The sequence below is a fragment of the Danio rerio genome, chromosome 3 (assembly GCF_052040795.2).
Source record: "Danio rerio strain M-AB ecotype USA chromosome 3, GRCz13ab, whole genome shotgun sequence".
NCBI lineage: Eukaryota > Metazoa > Chordata > Actinopteri > Cypriniformes > Danionidae > Danio > Danio rerio.
Window position 1 is genome coordinate 50266279 of NC_141023.1, and position 21631 is coordinate 50287909.

At 36.0% G+C, this 21631-nt stretch overlaps 1 protein-coding gene and 1 long non-coding RNA gene across 2 annotated transcripts in view; both read left to right on the plus strand.

The window, feature by feature from the left end:
* LOC147846022 (uncharacterized) overlaps positions 1 to 21631 on the plus strand; it is an 885319-nt gene that overhangs the window by 800483 nt on the left and 63205 nt on the right. The window lies entirely within an intron of this gene.
* On the plus strand, positions 3950 to 20084 carry metrnla (meteorin like, glial cell differentiation regulator a). Its single transcript, NM_212985.1, is given in 4 exon segments — positions 3950 to 4272; positions 10381 to 10769; positions 17003 to 17062; positions 19237 to 20084. Coding segments are annotated over 4 exon segments (861 nt in total). The 5' UTR covers positions 3950 to 4174; the 3' UTR covers positions 19551 to 20084.

Sequence of the window (21631 nt, forward strand, 5' to 3'; positions counted from 1 at the left end):
AATAATTCTCATTAGATTATAAGTAGACTGTTTGGTTAGGGTTAGTGTAAGTTGACATGTACTTGCAAAGTTTCTTATAGTGTGTTAAATGTCTGTTGAAGAAACAGTATCAACAAATATTAAGCAGACAGTCTACTAATTCTCAAATGAACCATCAAATTAAAAAGTGTTACCATTAATTTCATTGATCTTTTTTTAAAATAAATAACACACAGGTCTGTTTGGATCTTAAATCCAAGTATTAGAAACGTTTAAAACGTTGATTAAATGCTTTTGACAGGTGTCAGGTTCAGCAACTTTTTCTTTTTTGTTTTACACAACAAACAAAACCTGTTGAACACATATACATGTAGGTTCTTATTAAAAATTAAAACTTAAAAAAAAAAAACAAGGAAAGGTTCTACTCTTTTAAACTGACTGGTGGGTCCATTTTCTTTATGTGATCTAAAACAGGTTGCCAGATTAGAAAAAAACATATCAGTACGGCCTCTTACACTATATCATTTTTTTTTTCTTAAGTCAGGTGGTGTAGGGGTTCCATAAGCCATTACTTAAAGGTTGGAGAAAGTTTTTCCTTCCATTTCAGCAATATTAAACTTCTAGCTAAATGCGTAGCAAAGGCAATCACATTTATCTTGCTTTTGTTAAAACATAAGGACTGTGGTGTGATCCCAAAAATTGAAATTATGGCCTCAGGTTCAATATAGGTATTTAATGTGTCCGAGAGAAATTTAAATATTAGCTGCCAGATTTTCTTTAATTTTGAACAAGCCCAAAACATATGAGATAGAGTAGCTGGCTCAATGTTACATCGGTCACATTATTAGGCTCTATATTTGGTTTAAATTTGGCTAGTTTCAGTTTTTCATATTTAGATTAAAAATAAAAAAATAAAAAAACTTGTGTATATTCATATGTATTCACGTATGTATTGCATGATGTGTGCATCAAATTAGAAAAAAACAAAAAAAAAAAACGTACCAATTATGTGAGGCGTTCAGACTTTATGAAGTTATTCGCTTAATTATATTTTTATTAGGAGATTAAAATAAAACTTTTTAACACTTAATAATGAGCACTTTTTGATGCATAAAGTATTTCCTCAACATTTAAAATAAAGAAATGTTGGGGGAAAAAATGTATATTTAAAATACAAATTACATAAATATCATTAAAAAAAAATCTGTTTATTGTAACTATTACTTCACTTAGGTCAGATTGTCTGTTTTCTTGTACAGCTAGATGTTGAACTCATGAACAATATTTGTTAGTATTGGCCATTACTGATTAGCAGAAGTCACACTGAAGTGACAGCCAACAGAGGATTTTAGTTGGTTTTAAAGCCTTTTTTGATAGGTTATTTTCACAGTTTATGATGGCATAGCAGTCAAAATAAAGCAAATGAGCTCTTGTATGGGGCAAACTTTGGACCTCTGGCTTCTAATGCAGTGTTTATGGGTGGGACAGTAAATTTGACTTGGTTCTCTCTTCTGACTGGCGTTAATAGTCTCACTCATTGTTTCCCCTTTTTTGAAAGTCTTGATGACACTATTGTTTAGTTTTTTCTTTTATTATTTGAGCAACTAGCATTGTAACACAAATTATTTGATGTACTCTATTTGCTGCTCTCTAAGTTTAAGTCCAATGATGGCAACGTCTGCTCCTGAGAAAGCCAAAAATTTGAAAGCAGTCCTTTATTGTGATAAAATAATTATAAATAAACCCTCTGACCTGATAGAGAGTAAAAACTTTAGGATGTAGGTTTCAGCACTTCAGTGCAAGTAAGTAGGTAAGTTAAAGGTAGTTTGTTAAATAGTTTGCACATAATTGAGAATTCTATCATCATTCCCTTTCATGTCCCAATCCAGTTTGGTTATGTTTATTCTGTTAAACACAAAACAGAAAGTGCTCAGGAGTTGCTTAAATAATGTGTCGTGCTCTTTGGGTAAGGGATTTATCAGAATAAATCAGTCCAAGGCACGTTTTCGAGTTAAAAAATTATAAACATGTAACCATTGACTTTTATACTTTTTTTTTTCTTTATAAGTTGACAGTTTATTTGGAAAAACTAAATTTATTATATTAAAACATCAGTATTGCTGAATGCATAATAGAAAAAGATGGTCTAAATTTTATTCATTTTAATTCCCTAAATAGTAATTTAAAATTACTTGCATAAGACAATAAGTTCCCAGAGATGGGTTGCAGCTGGAAGGGCATCCGCTTCGTAAAACATGTGCTGGAAATAAGGCGGTTCATTCCGCTGTGGGGACCCCGGATTAATAAAGGAACTAAGTCAAAAAGAAAATGAATGAATGAAAGGATGAATGAACGAATGAATGAATTATAAGGGGCATCACGGTGGTGCAGAGGGTAGCATGATCGCTTCACAGCAAGAAGGTCACTGGTTCAAGCCTCGACTGGGTAAGTCAGCATATCTGTGTGGAAGCTGCATGTTCTCCCCGAGTTCGTGGGTTTCCGCAGGGTGCTCGGGTTTCCCCCACAGTGAAAAGACATGACCATCCACTACATAAAACATACGCTGGATAAATTGGTTCATTCCGCTGTGGCAACCCCTGACTAATAATGAATTTCTTATAAGTAACTTATCTATCTAGAATATTATCCCCTGTTTCATTTTCTCTCATATAATTATTTTAATGTGTAATTATAAAATTGAAAAACTTAATCAAACTCTCAAAATATCAACAATTGCTTACGTCATGGAGGCTAATTTATAAACAACTTCTCCCCACATAGTTTTCTTATTTGGAATAATGCCAATATCTTGTATAGAATTAAGTCACTATTCTTTCATTATTGGCTTAACAGCAGTCTGATATAGTTACTAAATTATTTGATAATGAAGGAACATTATTTACATTAAATTCCTATTACTTTACAAGAATTTATTATATTAATGTAACCATCACCTGATATGCTGCACAATATCAGTGCATGTACATCAGCTCTTTCAGTTTGTCCTCCTAAACCTAAACAGGCCTCAGTCGGCTTTGTCTGTTTCTCTGGATTTAAGCCTAATAATCACAAAATGATCTATAATACTAAAAGAAGATATGTGAAGATACCATGTGTTGTTTTTTACTGGAACATAGCTTTAACAATAAAAACTGGACTCAAGTATGGTCATCAACTCATTTCCCCCCATTACAAATAAGGCTAAATAAATATAACTTAAATTACTTTATAAAATGTATCCTGAAAAATATATATTTCTACAACAATGGAAAATTTATATTAAATTAGAAAACTTTATTTCTTCGTTTATTTTGGTCTTGCCAATATACAAAACATTTTTGATTAATGTTGAAACTTTTATTGCTTATAATATTTTGAAAACATTTTCCTTATCTTATAAATATGTGATTTGGGCTTTTTTTTTTTTTTAAAGATAACAAAGATTTTATTTATATGTAAATTTTACATATTCAAATGTAAGTTTGCAAAAAGTAAACCTCTCAGAAAAGTGGTACTAGAAAAAGATTAAAATGTATATAAAAGTGATTTCGAAGTCTAAAAATAGAAAAGCATTTAATATATGCTCCTCCCTTAACATTGTTGCATAAAAAAAATTTGTCATGCATTTTATGGACTAAAATTGCATCATTAACCTTTGTTAACAAATAAAATTTGAATATTTATATGTTTTGAGCTTTCTTCAAAACATCTTTTGTGTTCAACACAATAAAGAATTCCATAAAGTTTTTAAACCACTTGGGTGAGGGTGAGGACAGTTGTTAATATTTCAACATGAACTCATGCGCATGCGTCCTGCGTCGGTCAGCTGGCGATGATGCGCAGAGGAATCCGAGCTCAGAGAACCGCTAAAGAAACTCGCCTCCTCTCGAGTAATTTACAGGCGTTGAGTGCGCGTGCGCGATCTTCAAAGTTGAGCGAGCGGCTCTGCGCTCGGATTCCTCAGCTCTTCACTGCTGCTCAGTGTGCGCGACATGGACTGAGCGAACGAGCGCGCTTCTCGGACTTTCGGCTTTAGAAGCGCTTTTCGAGTAAATAACGGGCTAGAAAGCGAAGCGATACTAAAGAAAAACACGATGTAGAGAACATACCGATGCTGGACCTTTTGCTTTCACACCTGCACCGCAGAGTTGTATAGTATCTCGCTTGGGGAGAAGGAGACCGCGGTCGGACAAACATGCTCTCGCCGTTCTTGGCGTATTTGCTGTCGGTTGTGCTTCTGTGTCGGATTGCGCGCTCCCAGTACTCAAGTGATCAGTGCAGCTGGAGGGGCAGGTGAGACGCTCTTTAAACATCTATATTAATCCTTTTTTACCCATTTAGAGTAAAATGCAGTTTCATTTAGTAAAAAGAAGATAGAGATTTAACTCCTTGAACTATTCAATGAGCGAATAGAAAGAGAGATAATGAATATTATGCTATTATTATTATTATTATTATTATTAATAATAATAATATATTAATATTATTATTAGTCTATGAACACCATTTTTAGCATTAAGGTGTGGAATATTTAGCTACTTTTAGTATTAGGGCCAGTTTTTTTTTTTTTTTTGGTAAAGTGATATTGTTGAGCTTGTATTTACTATCTTCTTTATTTGTCTTTCTATTTAGCTTAATTTTATGTAGCATACTCATTTACACTAGAAAACTAATCTATTAGTGATTTTATACTTGAATGATATGGAAATCCATCATATTTTAAAGAAAGAACTAAGCAGTTTTTCTAACAACTTTTAGTTTAGTTTGTTTTTTGCTTGTATTTTAGTCACTAAAGGAAGGTGTAATATTATGTTGTTTTTGCTTCTCAATTAAATGTGTGCTAATATATATTGAAATGTTCAAATATTTGACCTAATAAAAAAAGATGGTAAGATAACTGTGCTGGAAAACAAAAATACAACATCTTGTGTTGTACATATCTGGCTTAACCTGAATTCAGAAGCTGTCTGAAGCAGTGATTTCATTTTTACTCACTGGTTTGTCCTAACCCAAGTTAACGACTCGCATATAATATGCAAACCATACTACTTTTTGGGGGGGTTGGTTTTATACAGTACAGTTTAACTAAATGAATGAGCCATTGCCTACACACTCAGGCACTGCATCATAAATGGAAAAACAAAACAAATTCTAGCAGCTTTTTTTGTATGGAGTCCTATTAGGTCAAGATGGCTTCCACATCCTTCATGCTTAAAGTTCTGAAAGATATTAAGCTACTGATTTCCCCACCACATTTCTTCATTGGTATTATTCCTCAGCAGTGGCTCAATTCCATCATCGAAAATTCCTCAAACATGACACATTTGGGGTTTCTGTGAAGTCTTTTTACAGTAATAATACAGTGACTGTTCAGCCATAATCTGGTGTTGATTTGCCAGGTCTGAGTTCAGCCTCTCATTACGGCCGAGCGGGATTTCAAATGCTCTTAATTAAAGAGGAGCCGTTATGAACGAGGGCACGGCAGCTTGCGGGTCTGCTCTGCACATGTGTCACCCCAGGCTCCACAGGAGTTTTGCTCCTCACCTCCTCATTCATTTTGGAAGAGTTGAATCTGGACCCTGCTTTTGCAGCAGGCCTTAATTTATCTCTAATTGAAGAACCGCTGGAGGGTTGAGAAGCAGATGGCTCATTTTCTGCCTAACTGACAGCGGGCCGCAGACTTGAGGCGCGGAAACCGCAGATGATGTCTAAAAAAGTAGTGGAGAGAGCCTTTTGTGTGGCCGGTGGACAGCGGCAGGACTGCTGCCCGGACATGCAGCTCCTCGTCTTTTTGAGGAGTTGAAAGGCGAGGGGAGGTTCGCTGCGTGACCTGCATTTGCACTTGCATGCTCCGGGTTCGGCTACTGTCTCTGCAGAGAGGCCTGTGTGTCCAAGGAACCATTGACTTAAGTTTCAAAAATCCTGCCCACGGCAAAATGCCAGTGGCTGGAGCTTGCCAAAACCTTGGAAATGAGAGAGAAGGGGGAAAATGAGAGACGGTTAATGTGTATGTGTGTGCGCACATGCCTGCACGTGACGGGTCATGCAGCAAGCCTTGCGCGTGGGTCTTAACACCTTGTTTGAAAAGACATTAACTTCATTCTTCCTGCTCTGAGAAAAGCCTTTCTTTCCTATGAGCTTCAGTTTTTGGACTCGAGTCTGATGCAGACTGTTCACAACAATCGCCCTAATGTTTGAAGTTTCCTTTGCTGTGATTCACAGAATAAAAGACCACTGAAGTAAAGCCCTACAAAAGATCCAACCGACGTTATTTAGGTGCGAGTGTGGGATGCCGTAATTTTGCTACTAACCAATATGGGTTGATGTGTTTAAAGACAGTGTGAAATCAAAATGTGTAATGTCTATGTTGCTAGCACAAATTGTTATTTTTAAAGAGAATAATTAATCTGTGCAAGTTGAAAACCTTGAAATATGTTTTTGTTTTGGTAATTTTGAATCAAAGTCTGACCATTTGCTTCCACATTTGAAGTGGCGGTCCTTCTCTTTTGACATTGCAGCTATGATTTTCTTAACCACACCCCTTTTTGTTAGTTTGCCATGAGGGAATGATGTGCAAAAAGAAAGCTCCACCCCACTTAATATTCCGTTTCAGTTGGAAGCACTTCAGCAAACTGAAATAAGTCAACTTCTGGTTTTCCTTCCAAAAAAAGTAAATAAATTTGAGCAGTTTAATATTAGAATTGTGTTTGATGGCTGATTTGTAAGGCTGTGCAATGTTAAAGAAAAATGCAATATGTATTAGCATGCTAAATGTTATATGTGATAGGATTATGTAACAGAATACACTACCTGACAGAAGTCTTGTCGTCAATCCCAGTTGTAAGAGCAACAAATAATAACTTGACTTCTAGTTGATCATTTGGAAAAGTTGATCATTTTTCAGATGAACCAGCTGTTGAACTGCATCCCAATCATCAGAAATACTGCAGAAGTCCTACTGGAACCTGCATTGACCCAAGATTCTCAAAGAAATCAGTCAAGTTTGGTGAAGGAAAAATCATAGTTTGGGGTTACATTCAGTTTGAGGGCATGCGAGAGATCTGCAGAGTGAATGTCCACATCAACAGCCTGAGGTATCAAGACATTTGTGCATTTCATTACAAACCACAGGAGAGGGCAAAGGATCAGCAGGATAGCGCTTCTTCTCATACTTCAGCCTCCACATCAAAGTTCCTGAAAGCTAAGTAGGTCAAGGTGCTCCAGTATTGGCCAGGCCAGTCACCGGCCATAAACATTATTAAACATGTCAGGAGTAAGATGAAGAAGGCATTGAAGATGAATCCAAAAAACCTTGATGAACTCTGGGATTCCTTCTGGAACACTTTCTTTGCAATGACTTAAATAACATATTAATAAAGTCATTTGGAATGGCAGAGATGTATGGATGCAGTCCTCCAAGATCATGGGAGTCATACACAATATTAATTCTTTTTCCATAGCACTATGACTTTATACTGTATAATATTTCTGTTAAGTGATAAGACTTTTACGCAAAGTTAGACCTTTTGTCCTAATGTAAAAATTAAAAATCAAGGCATGATCATATTTTATTTTGGTAAAATAAGCGTAATGAAGAGGCCGTTGCTCTTCCTATTAGCCACTTTAAAAACCAAATAATCAACTAGAAGTCATGATATTATTTGTTGTTCTGAAAACTTGGTGAGAAGACTTCTATCATGGACACCCCAATGTTTCATTCTCTTTTAGGTTAAACTGCTGAAAGTGAACAGCCATGAAACAAGCAGACATTAACCGTAGTAAACAAAACTAAAACAAATCACCACCCCTTTGCTCCAGTGGTAAAGTTTTATTAGCTTAAATAAAAACAGTCAGGAAAACACAAACATTAAGTGGTGCTGCTATTGCTGCTTTATTTCTCGCAATCCATGGCTTGATTGCTTTGTCGTATTTTAGCATATATAAAATCATTACACATTTCGGGCAAAATAAAACAGCATGTCCACTTTACTTGCTTTCAGAGATGCACTTTTAGATGTACTACAATTCAGAGGTGCTTTATGCAGGCACTCTAAGATACTTTTGTATTAATTTACTCATTTTTTTCTAAACCATTGTGATATATGTGTATTGCAATATGCACATTTGCAATAGTTTAATAATGCTGATATATTGCGTAGCCCTACTGCTTTATTTCTAAACCCAGAGATCTGCTTATCATTTCCTTTTCAGAATTTTAAGGCATCAATGTTAAGGTGATTGTTTCCAGAGAGTAGTTTTGCTCACTTTGGAAGGGTCATGGATAAGCCAGATTTAGAATGATTGAACTCAGTGAACAGAATTCCTCCAGAATGGAGGACAAAGTAGAATCTTGGATTACATATTTCATCTGGCACTAAAAAGAGTCTAATCAAATAAAATGGATCTTTTTACCAGTCGTAGACTGATATTTTTTTTGTTTTGTTTTTACACATTATTCCTCAGCTTTTCTGATTTTTAACAGATTTCTCAACTAAAATGTGAGATGAATAAGTGTTCAGTCTGTGTGTGTACAAGGGTTTCTTTTAGTGACCCACCAATATGGAATTTTTGACCGATAACTTATGTTTGGAGGCAGATAGCCATTATATTAGCCAATAAACATATTTATTTAATTTTTTTGTCAGCTAGAAAGCTTGTGAAATTGTTCAACCAACAGAAATAATACATTTATCAGTTTAAAGATATTGGCCTAATTTTGCTAAAAGACTAATAATGATAACATTAAAAATATAATTTATGGGCAGATATCGATATAGTCAGATATATTGTGCAAACTTGGTTTCTTTAAAATGTGGCATTGCCAACTACTGGCCTTTAATTCATAATGCACTGTTTTGAGGCATTTTCATTGATCTTCGTAAACGTGGATGCTTCACTCAGTGTCTTCTGTATTCAGAACCTTTCAAATAAAGGCAAACCCTTATGAAACTATTTTAGTACAGACTTGTCATGTAAGCTTGAACTAAGAATGTCATAATTTTTGTCATATTTACTGTGTTTCATGTAAAATTGACATTGCTTGATTTATCAGATCACTTAAGTGCTGGACTTTTATTGTTTGCTTCATTTTGATTCAAGCTGCAATGAAACAGAACTAAACTTTTTCCTCCATGCTGTGTTTTATGTCAGAGTTTAACAGATGATCAATATGAGGCAGAAGTTGGCAGTATTTATCATTTATTAGTGTTGGACTTTGAGGTATGGGTGTTGCTCTCAACTATGGAAGCAGGAGTTTTAAACCACAATTTTACATGGATTAAAAAACGAATGACTTAAAAAAATGTTAATAAAAATGGAATATGCTTATAATATAAGATAAATTGTTCACAAGACTTTATTCTGTGCTAACTTTAAAAAATCTATTTAATTTTGAACACAATGCTGTCTGAAATGTACATTTTGTCATGATTTATAGTTTATTTTGTCCCCCAGATATTTTTTGTTTATTCCTGAATTTCCCCCACACAATTTCGCAGACAATTAGTAAATATGCTTCTCAAAATAATTTGCAGCTCTGCATTTGTTTCAAAGTCTAAAATACATTTGTTTGTGAAAATTTAAGAGGATATATTGTGCAAAATAAGTGCTTGTTAGTGCTGATTTAATGAATGTTCTAGTCTGTCTTTTATATTGGAATTATCTTGCCCATCATCTCACTGATAAAAAGTACAGCCTGTCTAAAATATACTGTACAATGCTTGTATGTAGTGTAGTTGTATGCTTATTAGAAATGTTTAAGACAATTATTAGGATATTATTAGCTAAATGCTAATGTTTTCGAGTGAATTTGAGTCTTCAATGTGTTTTATGTGAAGTGTTTCAGTTCAGTCCCTTGAGAGGTTTAGTTTAGGACTCCGCCATGTAAAATACTGTCAGTTTTGTAGCAGACCAAGGCATGGGCCAGTACAAGTTTCTGACAGTATGATAACTATGGATAAAATTATCAGGGAATTGTGATTATGGCTCTAAAATATGTTTTTTAAATGTCTGGCTAGAAAGAGAAACCTTTTTTTTTTCATTTAACACAATATATTTTATTTTAAGAAACATTTAAAAACTGTAAATATGTCAGGCTTAATAATTAAAAAAACTCATTGTCTTCTGCTATCTACATTAGTTTCAAAAACACAGATTTATTTGTGCAATTTTATTAGCTGATTGGTAGCTTTTGATGTGTTAGGGTCCTTTGCTGCTGAAGATGCCTGAATAAACTAAATAAAATAGTTGTAAAAGCACATTAAAAAACTTGCATATACCATCGGAACTGTGGGATTTTTGCAGATTTAAAACCTTTGTTTCCAAACCACGGTCAACCTTGAAACCACTTATCATCCCATGCCTGGACCTCATACCTCTTGTCTTGTCTCCATCTTCTTGCAGTGGACTGACCCATGAGGGACACACTCGGGATGTGGAGCAGGTGTATCTCCGCTGCGCCCAGGGGTTCCTGGAGTGGCTGTACCCCACTGGCGCAATCATCGTCAACTTGCGGCCAAACACGCTGTCCCCTGCAGCGTCTCTTCTCTCCGTCTGCATCAAACCCTCCAAGGAGTCCAGCGGGACCCACATCTACCTTGACAGACTGGGAAAATTGCGACTGCTCCTCAGCGAAGGGGATCAGGCCGAGGGGAAAGTGCACTGCTTCAACATCCATGATGGGGCGCTCTTCATCGAAGCTGTGCCTCAAAGGGACATCAGCCGAAAAATCACAGCCTTCCAGTATGAGCTGGTCAACCACAGACCAGGAGCAGATCCACAGTCATTATCTGGTAAGATGTCCTCTTGATCTTTGAAGACTCGCCTGACAAGCCTGGTTTTCTTTCATGTGATGGATTTACTAAAAGATAAATAGTTTATTATATTGGAGTTTAGTGTGTGTGCGCGTGTATGTGTATGTATGTATAAAATATTGAAAACATTAGAAAAAAAGTGCAGTTTAGGTAAAATTTTAACTAAATAAAAATTCAATTGAACTAAAAATGTTAATGTACAGTTAGGGATATCAATGATTTTAATATTTGGTTTCTTAATGAAATTTTACAAACTAATTTTGAGAGGAGTACATGATGCAATTGATCATAGCTGGTCTCTCATTCGTAATCGGCAATAATCCGATCAGATCAATTCAAGCCTATAGATAGACTATAAATAGACAGATTTCACCATACTACCTTATCTTCAATTTGGAAAAATCCCCTCTTCCACCCCATCTCCAACTTTTCCTCCTTTTTCAGGGTGAGCTCTCGAGACCTACCTGATCTCTGACTCCCTTATATGCTAACTAACCAGGCGGGAGCCCTGGGCCCAATTATCTCCGAGCTCAGGGTTCTCTTCTGGGACAGCATGCCAAACCTCCTAATAATGTCTAGCAATTGTGAACTCTTGAATATCAAATCTGTTTTATTCTATTTTTTTATATTTTTGATGTATCAAAAATGCAACATTTTCCTGTAACAATTGGAACAAAGTTCCAGAGAAAATCTGCCATGTTTCATTTCTAAATTAAATAGTTTGTGTTTGATTTGATACTGTAGTTTAATGATTCAATCATAACAACAGTTGCTTGCTTCTCATGTACAAAAAACTCCTAAACTTTATATTTTAAAAGCAAAAAACAGTGCGATAGATAGATAGATAGATAGATAGATAGATAGATAGATAGATAGATAGATAGATAGATAGATAGATAGATAGATAGATAGATAGATAGATAGATAGATAGATAGATAGATAGATCTGTTTGTTATTGAATGTCAGCAAGAATTGCTTCTTTTGGAAAGAAAAAAAAAACATTTTCTTGACTGCATGGTTTTTGGGTGCACATTTAATAATGCATGCAGCACTGAGGGCTGTTTATTTTGAAAAGCATGCAATCTTTAGCCAATGTTTTCATGCCCAGCAACAGATGATATCTTTACCTCAGGAAACGTCCACCCCTCTGTGAGCCAGAGATGGTGGATCTCTGCTCATATTTGCACTGGAAAGTGATTCTGGCTTGAACCTTGATAAATACCAACTGTTTTTCAGGACGTGTGGCCTAGGCCTCATGCTGGGTCGTCACGAGTGAACCGTTGCTTTACTCTGGGAATGGAATTAAGGAGAAATTAAATTTCAAGCAGCGCACCTGCTCAAATCTAATAACCGAATGGCCTAAAGCAATGTAGATACATCAAATAACAAGTCTGTTTTTCCTCTCCCCAAAACTGAGCAAAAGAATTGTTCACAGTTTCCCCCCTCGGGGAGTTATGCGTTCATAGCTGAAATGTAAATCTGGCTCTGATGTATAGCGTTTAGTCAGATTTTTTACAGAGTAACAGAATAACGTTTGTTGGCTCTGACGCATGGTTTGATGTGATGTCCGTGTACTCCAGAGAGCGTTTGTGGATTCAGTGCTCTGAGCAGGCAGATCTGTAAAGTGACCTGTTTTCCTTTTTCCAAACTGTGTGTGTGTGTGTGTGTGTGTGTGCGTGTGTGCATGTGCGTGCGTGTGCGTGCGTGTGCTCACCTCGAGAATTTTGACCTGCTGTGCTGGAATTGAGTTGCTTTCCATCACTCTGGAATGTGTCTGAGACCAGCTGTTGGGAAGACATATTATCTCCGTCTATTTTTTTTTTTTTTTTTTTTTACTTCACCCTACTCCCTTCCTCTTTTTTCCCCTGTCTCTCCAGATTCCCCTCCCTCACTTTTTCCTCTATTACTTCTCGTTCTGCCACTCTGAAGTGGTTGGGATGCAGGCGTATGAAGTGGCCTATGAATCTTTTCTCCATTAGCGCGGAATGCAGAGGGACCAGATGTAGCAGGGACACTGTCTTCCCCCCTTTTTCAGCCTGCCAGTGTGTGAAGTGGTTGTGATCCCAGCAGCGTTGCATTAATCTGGGGGCGGCGAGGGCTGCTGACTCAGATGCCAAGTCGTTCCTGCGGTTTTGTTTCAAGTTCAGCATGCGAGCCGCCGCAAAACGTTTTGAAAAACCCATCTGTGCTCAAAGCTAAGCTTTAGCTTTTATGATGCAAACCTGGCTTCATAAGAAAACTGTAGCATTCTCTAATATGTCACTTTGAAGTTTTGTCATTTGCCAGCTGTTGCGAAGACTGTTCCCGAATGATCTCTGCCCCCGTTGTTGGTGCGACGCTCCTTGTGTTGCAACAGTGGCTGACCTCTGGTCCGCTCTCCTCGCCCACAGTTTCCACAACTCCAATCATAGGTGAAGGGTCAGGTTCAGAAGATCAGTTATTTCACCCACTTGTGCGATTACAGCCCACTGTACACTTGTTAAGCATCTAAATTAAACTGTTCAAGTTATAGCAATCATTTAGCCTATACTACAGCATAAACCAGCTTTGAGGCTTGATTTATAGTTTTCTTTACCTTTTCATTTTTGCATTGAAGATAAATGGGTAGTTTCACGGATAGACCTTGATTTAGTTTGTTGTTGTTACTTTCTATTAAAATAATCCTGGAGAAAACTATTTTGCGGGACAACTGTTTTCTGTTTTCAACTGTGATAATGAGCATTTCTTGAACATTTAAATTAGAATGATTTTTGAAGGTTCATGTAAGAATGAAGACCAGTTAACTGACGCTATAAGCTTTGAATCGCATCAAGTAACTGTTTTAAAATGGGAAAAAAAAGGTCATTTCAGAATCAGTTGTGAAGGATGCATAAAAGACATGTTGGCCTATCAAGATAACCAATAGCTGTATTCATATGGAAAACATTGATTTTTTTAAACTGTGGAAAATAAAGTGGCAGAAAACATCGAAGTTTATTATTCAAATTTGGCAGAAACGAGACCTGTTAGTGTGGTTTATTTTAATGAACATTGAAGATTGTTACCTAATATAGGTAAAAAATCCTTTATTCTTCTCAAGATTGGATGCATTACAGCTGCAAGGATGATACTACTTAATTTGAAGTATCTCAGAATGCCAGAAGTGAAAGAGTGGATTTATGGGATTATCGAAATTGCGTTGTATGAGTGTATACTGGAGAGATTGAACAATGAGGGAGAACTACATAGAAAATGGGATAATCTCTGGCGACATCTAAAATTATGGTAAATGAGTATGTACTTACAAAGGTACCACAACCTTAATTTCCATACATGTTTGCTATACGTTTTTCTTCATTGAATTTTTTTTTGGCGTGAAAGGTGGCTAAATATGTAACGTATCATGTATATGTGTAGTGTGAAGTGTGTTCATTGTTCTTGGCTGCATTAAAGACCGTTGTATCTAAATCTTGGTGTAGACCAAACAAGAGGACTGAGACTGCTTGTGGGGAAAAAAATAAATAAATAAATGTATGTATATAGACTATCGGAATAAAATAGCTTAAATGCTATAATTTTGAATTAAAAATAGTTTTTAAAAAATTTTAACTGCTTTTATTCTACTCGAAATAAAACAAATAAGACTTTCTCCCGAAGAGAAAATATTATCAAACATACTGTGAAAATGTCTTTGATCAGTTCAACATCATTTGGGAAATATTTAAAAAAGAAAAAAAATCAAAGGGGGCTAATAATTCTGACTTAAACTGTTTTGTATAAACTTCTTTATGATCTCCAGTACATATCAAAGGAAAATTAAACCAACACTGCTTTGTTGAATATATAGCTTAATCTGCAAAAACATAATTTTAAACATAATTTTCTAGGTAAAATGAGCAGTACAGTGTTGGGTTGCACAATATATTGTTTCAACATCGATATCACAATGTGATCATAGCTATAGTCACATTGCGAGCATACTTAATGTTGAGTCTGAATGACTCAAATGAATTCATCATTTGCATGGTCATCAATGGCATCAAAATGTATAATCGATGTATAATGACATTAAAAGCATTTTAAAAGACCTATCAATGTATAATGACCTTAAAAGCATTCAGGCCTAACAAATTGTACCATTTGCAATTTAAAATCACAGGATTTTTTTATTGATTCATTCAGTTACTGTACTTGAATACTGTTAGACTTGGAAAATGATAAAACATTTTTTCAATTGTAATTTTTTCTTGAATGTATTTATAGATTGGTATGTGTGAAAATGCACAAGCCACAACGAAAATGTGTGGACCCCAAAAAGTTTATAAATTGTTTATTAGATTTTATAGAGATGCACTCTCCCCGCAGAATCATCCCAACCGATCTAACATTGTAAATTCTTTCCAAATAGAGAGATTCAATTTATTTGGTGAAATCGCATTCATATTGCAATTTATATTGCAAAATAAAAAAAATAAAAACACAATGCTAGTTTTTTTTTTTTTTTTTTTTTTTTTTTTTTTTACTCCATTATCGTGCAGTTCTACCACAGGGTAGTGTGACAACAGCATTTGTTCCTTTTCACACCAATGATATTTACTGGGACATACTGTATTAGCGACAAATAAACTATTATGTATGTGCAGTATGATTTAAATCCAATAAGCTTACCTCACCTATCTTTCTCCATGTGGAACATTCTTATGGCGTGGCGAGTTTGCTCAGTAGTTCCTTTTATACTTAAACCTGACACCGAATTCTCAGGTTTGAGTTAGTGAAGCATTGTTCCACAAAAGAAAAAAGAATAATGTAAAGTCAAGGTAAACTACATAATCGCATGTGCATTTTTCCCCTTTACATTTGCTTTTGGAAACACTATTGGTTAGATTTGGGGAAGAATTCAGGTTAGTACTTAGGTGTTCTCTGTGATCTGTATGACAAGCCCCATCTTTTTGTGGATGTGTACATGGCATAAATGGCTCAGATGATGCCAAATGAACCTGACGGCATGGGCTGAAAACATTCAAACAAGCAAAAAACAGTATATGATGCCTCAAAATGTGACTATAAATGGGACCGAATGCTTGAGCATTCCCATTTTGTCTTATCATAGTTGAAATTTTGCCCATCACAGTTTAATATAAGCATCAGAAACGCTTCTTCTTGCAGCAGATATTTGTTTATCTGTGAGATTGGGTCTTAATGACCAAGACAGGACTAAATATATCAGTGCTGTTTTAGTCCAGACTAAAATAACTCTGGGAAACAAACTGCAAGTCTGAATGTGCTCTAAGAGACACCTAAACATTTGGCCGGTAAGTGTGTATAGCATCCTATATGACTTAAAGTCTCATACAACCATAAAACACCCATAAACCCACTAACTAGGCACCTGAATCAACCAGTCGTTTACTCGCTGCAAGGCTGAGGATTTGAGACCCTCCAGATAAACATGCTGGGTTATATCTGCACGTGGGGGCTGTAATGACTCAAGAGCCTGATTTATTTGGACAGAGAAAAACCCACTGATCAAAGCTGACACGGTTCTGCCTGTGTTTAGGTTATGCTGATTGCCTTGAAACGGTCACAGGGAATCTGCAGTGACCAGAAAGCAAGGCAGTGTTTGTCTCTTGTCATGTGTCGCCATGGGTTGTAAAATACTACAAAGTGTTGGAGTCACTCTAGGTTGTTGGCACAGGTGGAAGTGCTGTGCAGCGTAGGCTCCTTTTGGATGTTTTGTTTCACTCAGAGTTAGTAGTCCTTGCAGTGGCTGATCTTTGCTTCGGTCTCCTCAGCTGGATCTCATTTGCGTTGGGGTGTGAAGACTCAGTGTGTGTTTTTCTAGAGGGGGGAAGGGTTGAGATGTTTTCCTCCTCTTCACCAACACAACCTTTTACAGATGTTTTTTTTTTTTTTTTTTTTTTTTAATGAGGGACCATTTCTCGTAGGTCGCCCCACATCTCTGTTTGGTTAGAAGCCGACAAGCCGTGACGATAAAGTCGGCTTCTGCATGCTCGATAAATCTGCAGCAGAAATTAATTACGCTTTTTGAAGGTCCGATGTGTATTGGGAGCACGTGGCGGGTGCAGATGGATCTGTGTGTTGGTTTGTTAAAACAATTTCTAAAAATAACATGCTAGATTAGGCACATGTGATGGATCTGTCTTGTTCTGCTGCACAAACCATTAAGCTGTGGGTGTGTTTGGTCTGATTTCTTTTTTGCATCTCTTTACAGCTCCCTGCCAACCGTGTACAGACGCAGAGGTCCTGCTGGCCGTCTGCACCAGTGACTTTGGTAAGCTAGGTCTTTTGGGAAATATTGAATGCGTTTTATAATGGCCATTTAGAAATCTGAATCCTTATTGGTTATTTTGAAAGCAATCCTAAGGAATCTTTCCCAATTGGCACTGTTTGAATTTTAAATTTCACTTAATAATCCCTTTAGTTCCTACAAATAGTTTGTATTTTTTGTATTATTTTTAGTTCTAAGTAATATTACAGACAAATATGTTGGCCTAGTAAATATTGTTTCCTAATGTCAGCGTCTTACTTTATTAGTCTTTTCAGTTCTCTATCTGTCTGTCTGTTGTTTTATCTTGCTCTTATTCTGTCTATTATTCTTTCAATCTCTCGTTCTACCCATCTCTCATTCTGTCTTTCTCTATCCTTCTAGCTCTCGTTCTATCATCCTAGCTTGTTTCATTGTTCTTTCTATCTCTTTCTATCTGTTATTCTATCATTCTATCTATCTCTTATTATATCTCTTGTTCTACCATTCTGTCATTTTATTGATATCTTTTTCTATCATTCAATCTAACATTCTATCTATCTCTTGTTCTATCATTATATCTATCGTCATATCATTCCATATATTATATCTATCTATCTATCTATCTATCTATCTATCTATCTATCTATCTATCTATCTATCTATCTATCTATCTATCTATCTATCTATCTATCTATCTATCTATCTATCTATCTATCTATCTATCTATCTATCTATCTATCTATCTATCATCATCTGTCCATCCATCCATCCATCCTTATATATTCATTTTTTTTTGTCAGATCGCAAACTTGGTGATTGATGCATTCAATTGTCTTTTTTTTTCCTAAACAAAGAATGTGTCTTAACTTAAACATTTTCTTGTTGTGTCATTTTAGTCCTAATGTAGTCCAAATAATATAGTCTATCTTAAATCTAGAAGCATTTTGTAGACATATCAGAAACATTTTCAGAAATGATCATTCAAAAATAAAATAAATTGCGTTTTGCCCTAAAACATGTTACATTATCTGCTAGAGGATAAAGTAGAATACACATATTTCAAACCAAAAACTTTTACCCACCCCACTGGCAAACTATTTGGCTTGTTTTAAGGTAAAGGGACATTTAAAGGCTTAACTCAGTCAAAAAAAATTGCTTATAGAGGCCAATCATTTTGTCCTTGAAATGGTGTTTTAACAATGAAAAACTGCTTTTATTCTAGCCAAAATAAAACAAATGACTTTCTCCAGAAGAAAAAAAAAATACTATCAGACATGCTGTGAACATTTCCTTGCCCTGTTTAACATAAATTGGGAAATATTAAAAAAGATTAAACAAAAATCAAAGAGGGGCTAATAATTTTGACTTCAACTGTATATTGGAATCATTAATTAATCACGACTGTCTTTTAGAACTGGTTTCATATTAGGGCTGAACTGTATATAATTTGAGCATTGATGTCACAATGTTTGTATTTTTAACAGCCACATCACAGGATTAGATTATTTATTAAAGATTAAAAGATGAAGATATTTTTTAAATTGTATTTATTTTGTATTATTTATACAATGATGACCATGTTATTTTACATTTGATTTGTTCAATTTCTGCACATAAATGCTGTTAGACTCCCAGGAAAACCATAAAGCATTATTGATTTGTTTATTTTTGCTTGTAATTAATTATATCTAGAAAAAGACTTAATCATCCCAGTTGATCTAAAAGAATGAAATCTTTCCAAATAGAGCTGTTCAAATCATCTGGTGAAATGATATTCATATCACAATAAATATTGCAGCAAAAAAAAAACAGTATCGCAACATCAGATTTTTCCAATATCATGCAGCCCCATTTTATATCATTCTAGGGCAAATGGTCTCAAACCCAATTCCTGGTGGGTCGCAGGAATGATTAGTTGGATCAGCAAAAATGTGCAGAGTTGTGGCCCTCCAGGAATCAAGTTTGAGACTTAGGTTCTAAAATATTCTAAATGGAGAAGTCAACATTTTAAAGTGGATGAAAACCACTTCTTTTATTAACGTTGACCTAAAACACCTATTCTTGTTATGGTACAGTTTTAAAAACATCAAGTTTTGACAACTGTGCATTCCTTGAGTGCATTTTGAGACACCTAATACTATCAATTCTATTTTTAAAAGCAGTTTGTCTGACATGCTTTGTTTTCTGTCTTCCTGCAGTGGCGCGGGGGAGAATTCTTGGTGTATCCGAGGAGGATGAACAGACCTCAGTCACAGTGTCCTTAAGTCACCTATATAGACAGAAGACTCAAGTGTTTGTGTCAGGGGGCGGCCGGGCTAAACGCTGGACAGGCTTTGTGAAGATGTCCAGGCAGTGCGGGGTTAAACCAGGGGACGGCGAGTTTCTTTTCACCGGGACTGTGCGATTCGGAGAGGCCTGGCTCAGCTGCGCTCCACGCTACAAGGACTTCCTTAGGGTGTACCAGGACGCGCGGCAGCAAGGGACCAACCCCTGTCATTTGGACACAGACTGAATTCTTTCCAGGAAAGCACACAGTCCGCCCCATCGCGAGGAACTGTGACTCTGCGAGCAGCTGTCTGTCTCTGTTTGTGTCTGCAGACTTGTGAAAGACTGTGAAAACCCACACAGAGACTCCTGATTTGATGAATCTTGCTTTTTTAAAAAGATCCAGTGAAGACGGATGAAGTTGGACTTGTACGAACTAAAGCCAATGCCTATTGTCTTAATGTCTCAAGACTTTTTAGTTTTTCTGAAAATGTAGCAGATCTGGCTATTGAATGTGTACAAATGTGAATCGAACATTCTCAAAAAGCAGAGGTCCTGAAATGCTTTGTAAAAAGCTTGTTGTACAGTTTTTGCAATTGTTTCTATGACAGAAATATATTGAAGAAAAAAGACTGCTTTTTCATGTTTAATTTTTATTTTTTAAGAAAATTTGAAGTGCAATTCCTGCCTGTGCTTGTTGATGTTTCTTTTTTTCAGGCTGTTCAATTGCAAATGTGTCTCTCCAAGGATTAAAACTATTTTTTTTCTCTTTGGAATTAAATCATGTGCCTTTTTTGTGTGTGTGCGTGTCTGAGTAAATTAGGTCACGGTGAAGTTCTCTGTTGGATTGGGCCAATAGACGATGCCATTATCCATCGCTGATGGCCAATAGACAACACGATGCTGGGCCAGCATCGCCGATCCTCCACCCGACGCAAACCCACTCGCAAAAAATACACACTCAGGTCCCGTTACACTAATTTTTAGTATTAAAATAGCATTTTAGAACGAAAATGATCCACATCCTCACCGAGTTTTACCTAGCTTAGCCTCTGTCCACTGAAAATGCTCATCACGTGACCACAGCCACACACATGCGCTTGTCTGAGCTCAAGAGAGCAGTGCATGTTGGACAGTTTTTCAAGTATGTATTGCTGGAATGCCTCTCACTATAGTTGTTAAATGTGATATTTAATTAGTTTTGTCTATATCTAACAACTCTTCAGTCTTTTGAATTTACCAGGTAATGCGCTACAGCATCAGTACAATGCTTCAGTCTTTCACTTTCACACTTGTATTCAGTAATTTTAGTGAAACCTCAGATACTGTTGCTTGTGCACCTTTTCTACCGGCCAACCTCCCGCAGAAAAAGTGATTGACAGGTGGTAATTTGTGTGCAACTTTATTTATTTATAATTTTTTTATGGGTAAAACAAAGACCATGCGGGTCAGGTAGTTGAAACGGTAGGCTACAAATAAGTAATTCGTTATGAATTAAATAATTATTCATGAAAAGTTAATTCACCTCTGCCTATGACGACGGTTCCATCATCCATCTTGAATTTGTCGACATCGCTCAACTCTATTTATCTGCTGTCCATTTAGAACTACTTGGAAAAAAATTAAGAAAATTGACACTTTAAAAGTAAGTTTGAATTAATATTACTTTATTCAGTAGCATGAACTGAGAATGGACAGTACGTAAACCGCATTTAATCCTATTTTAACATTTACTAATGCATTATTAAAATACAAAGTTGTCCTAGTTAACTCTTTGAATTAACAAGAACTAACAATGTATGACTTTATCTTTAAAGTTAACAAGGATGAATAAATGCTGCAATGTATCATCCACAGTTTATTCGCATTAGTAAATACAATTACATTATTCCATGGTTGGTTGGAATTATTAGTTCTGATTGGCTGTGCAATGTGTTTCAGAAAAAGGTTGGGACAGTATGAAAATGCACATAAAAAAAAAGAAAGTAGTGATTTTAAAGTTTAATTTGACTTGTATTTCATTGCAGACAAAAAGACCACAAAATATTTCATGTTTTGCCTGATCTACTTCATTTCATTTTTAAATATACATCCTTTTGTGTCATTCAGACTTGCAACACAAAGGCTGTTTCTCAATATGCGTTCTTCAGCGGTCTTGCGTCCTCGTGTTCTCGTGCAACGTCATCATCAGCTGCCTAAGTTCAGTTCCAATACTCAAGACCGCAAGTACGGAGGACGTGTAAAACTTCCCAGATGTGTTATTGATATCGAGGACGCACTGATGCAGACTTGAGCACCGAACTCGCTCTGGAAGTCCCAGAAGTCATT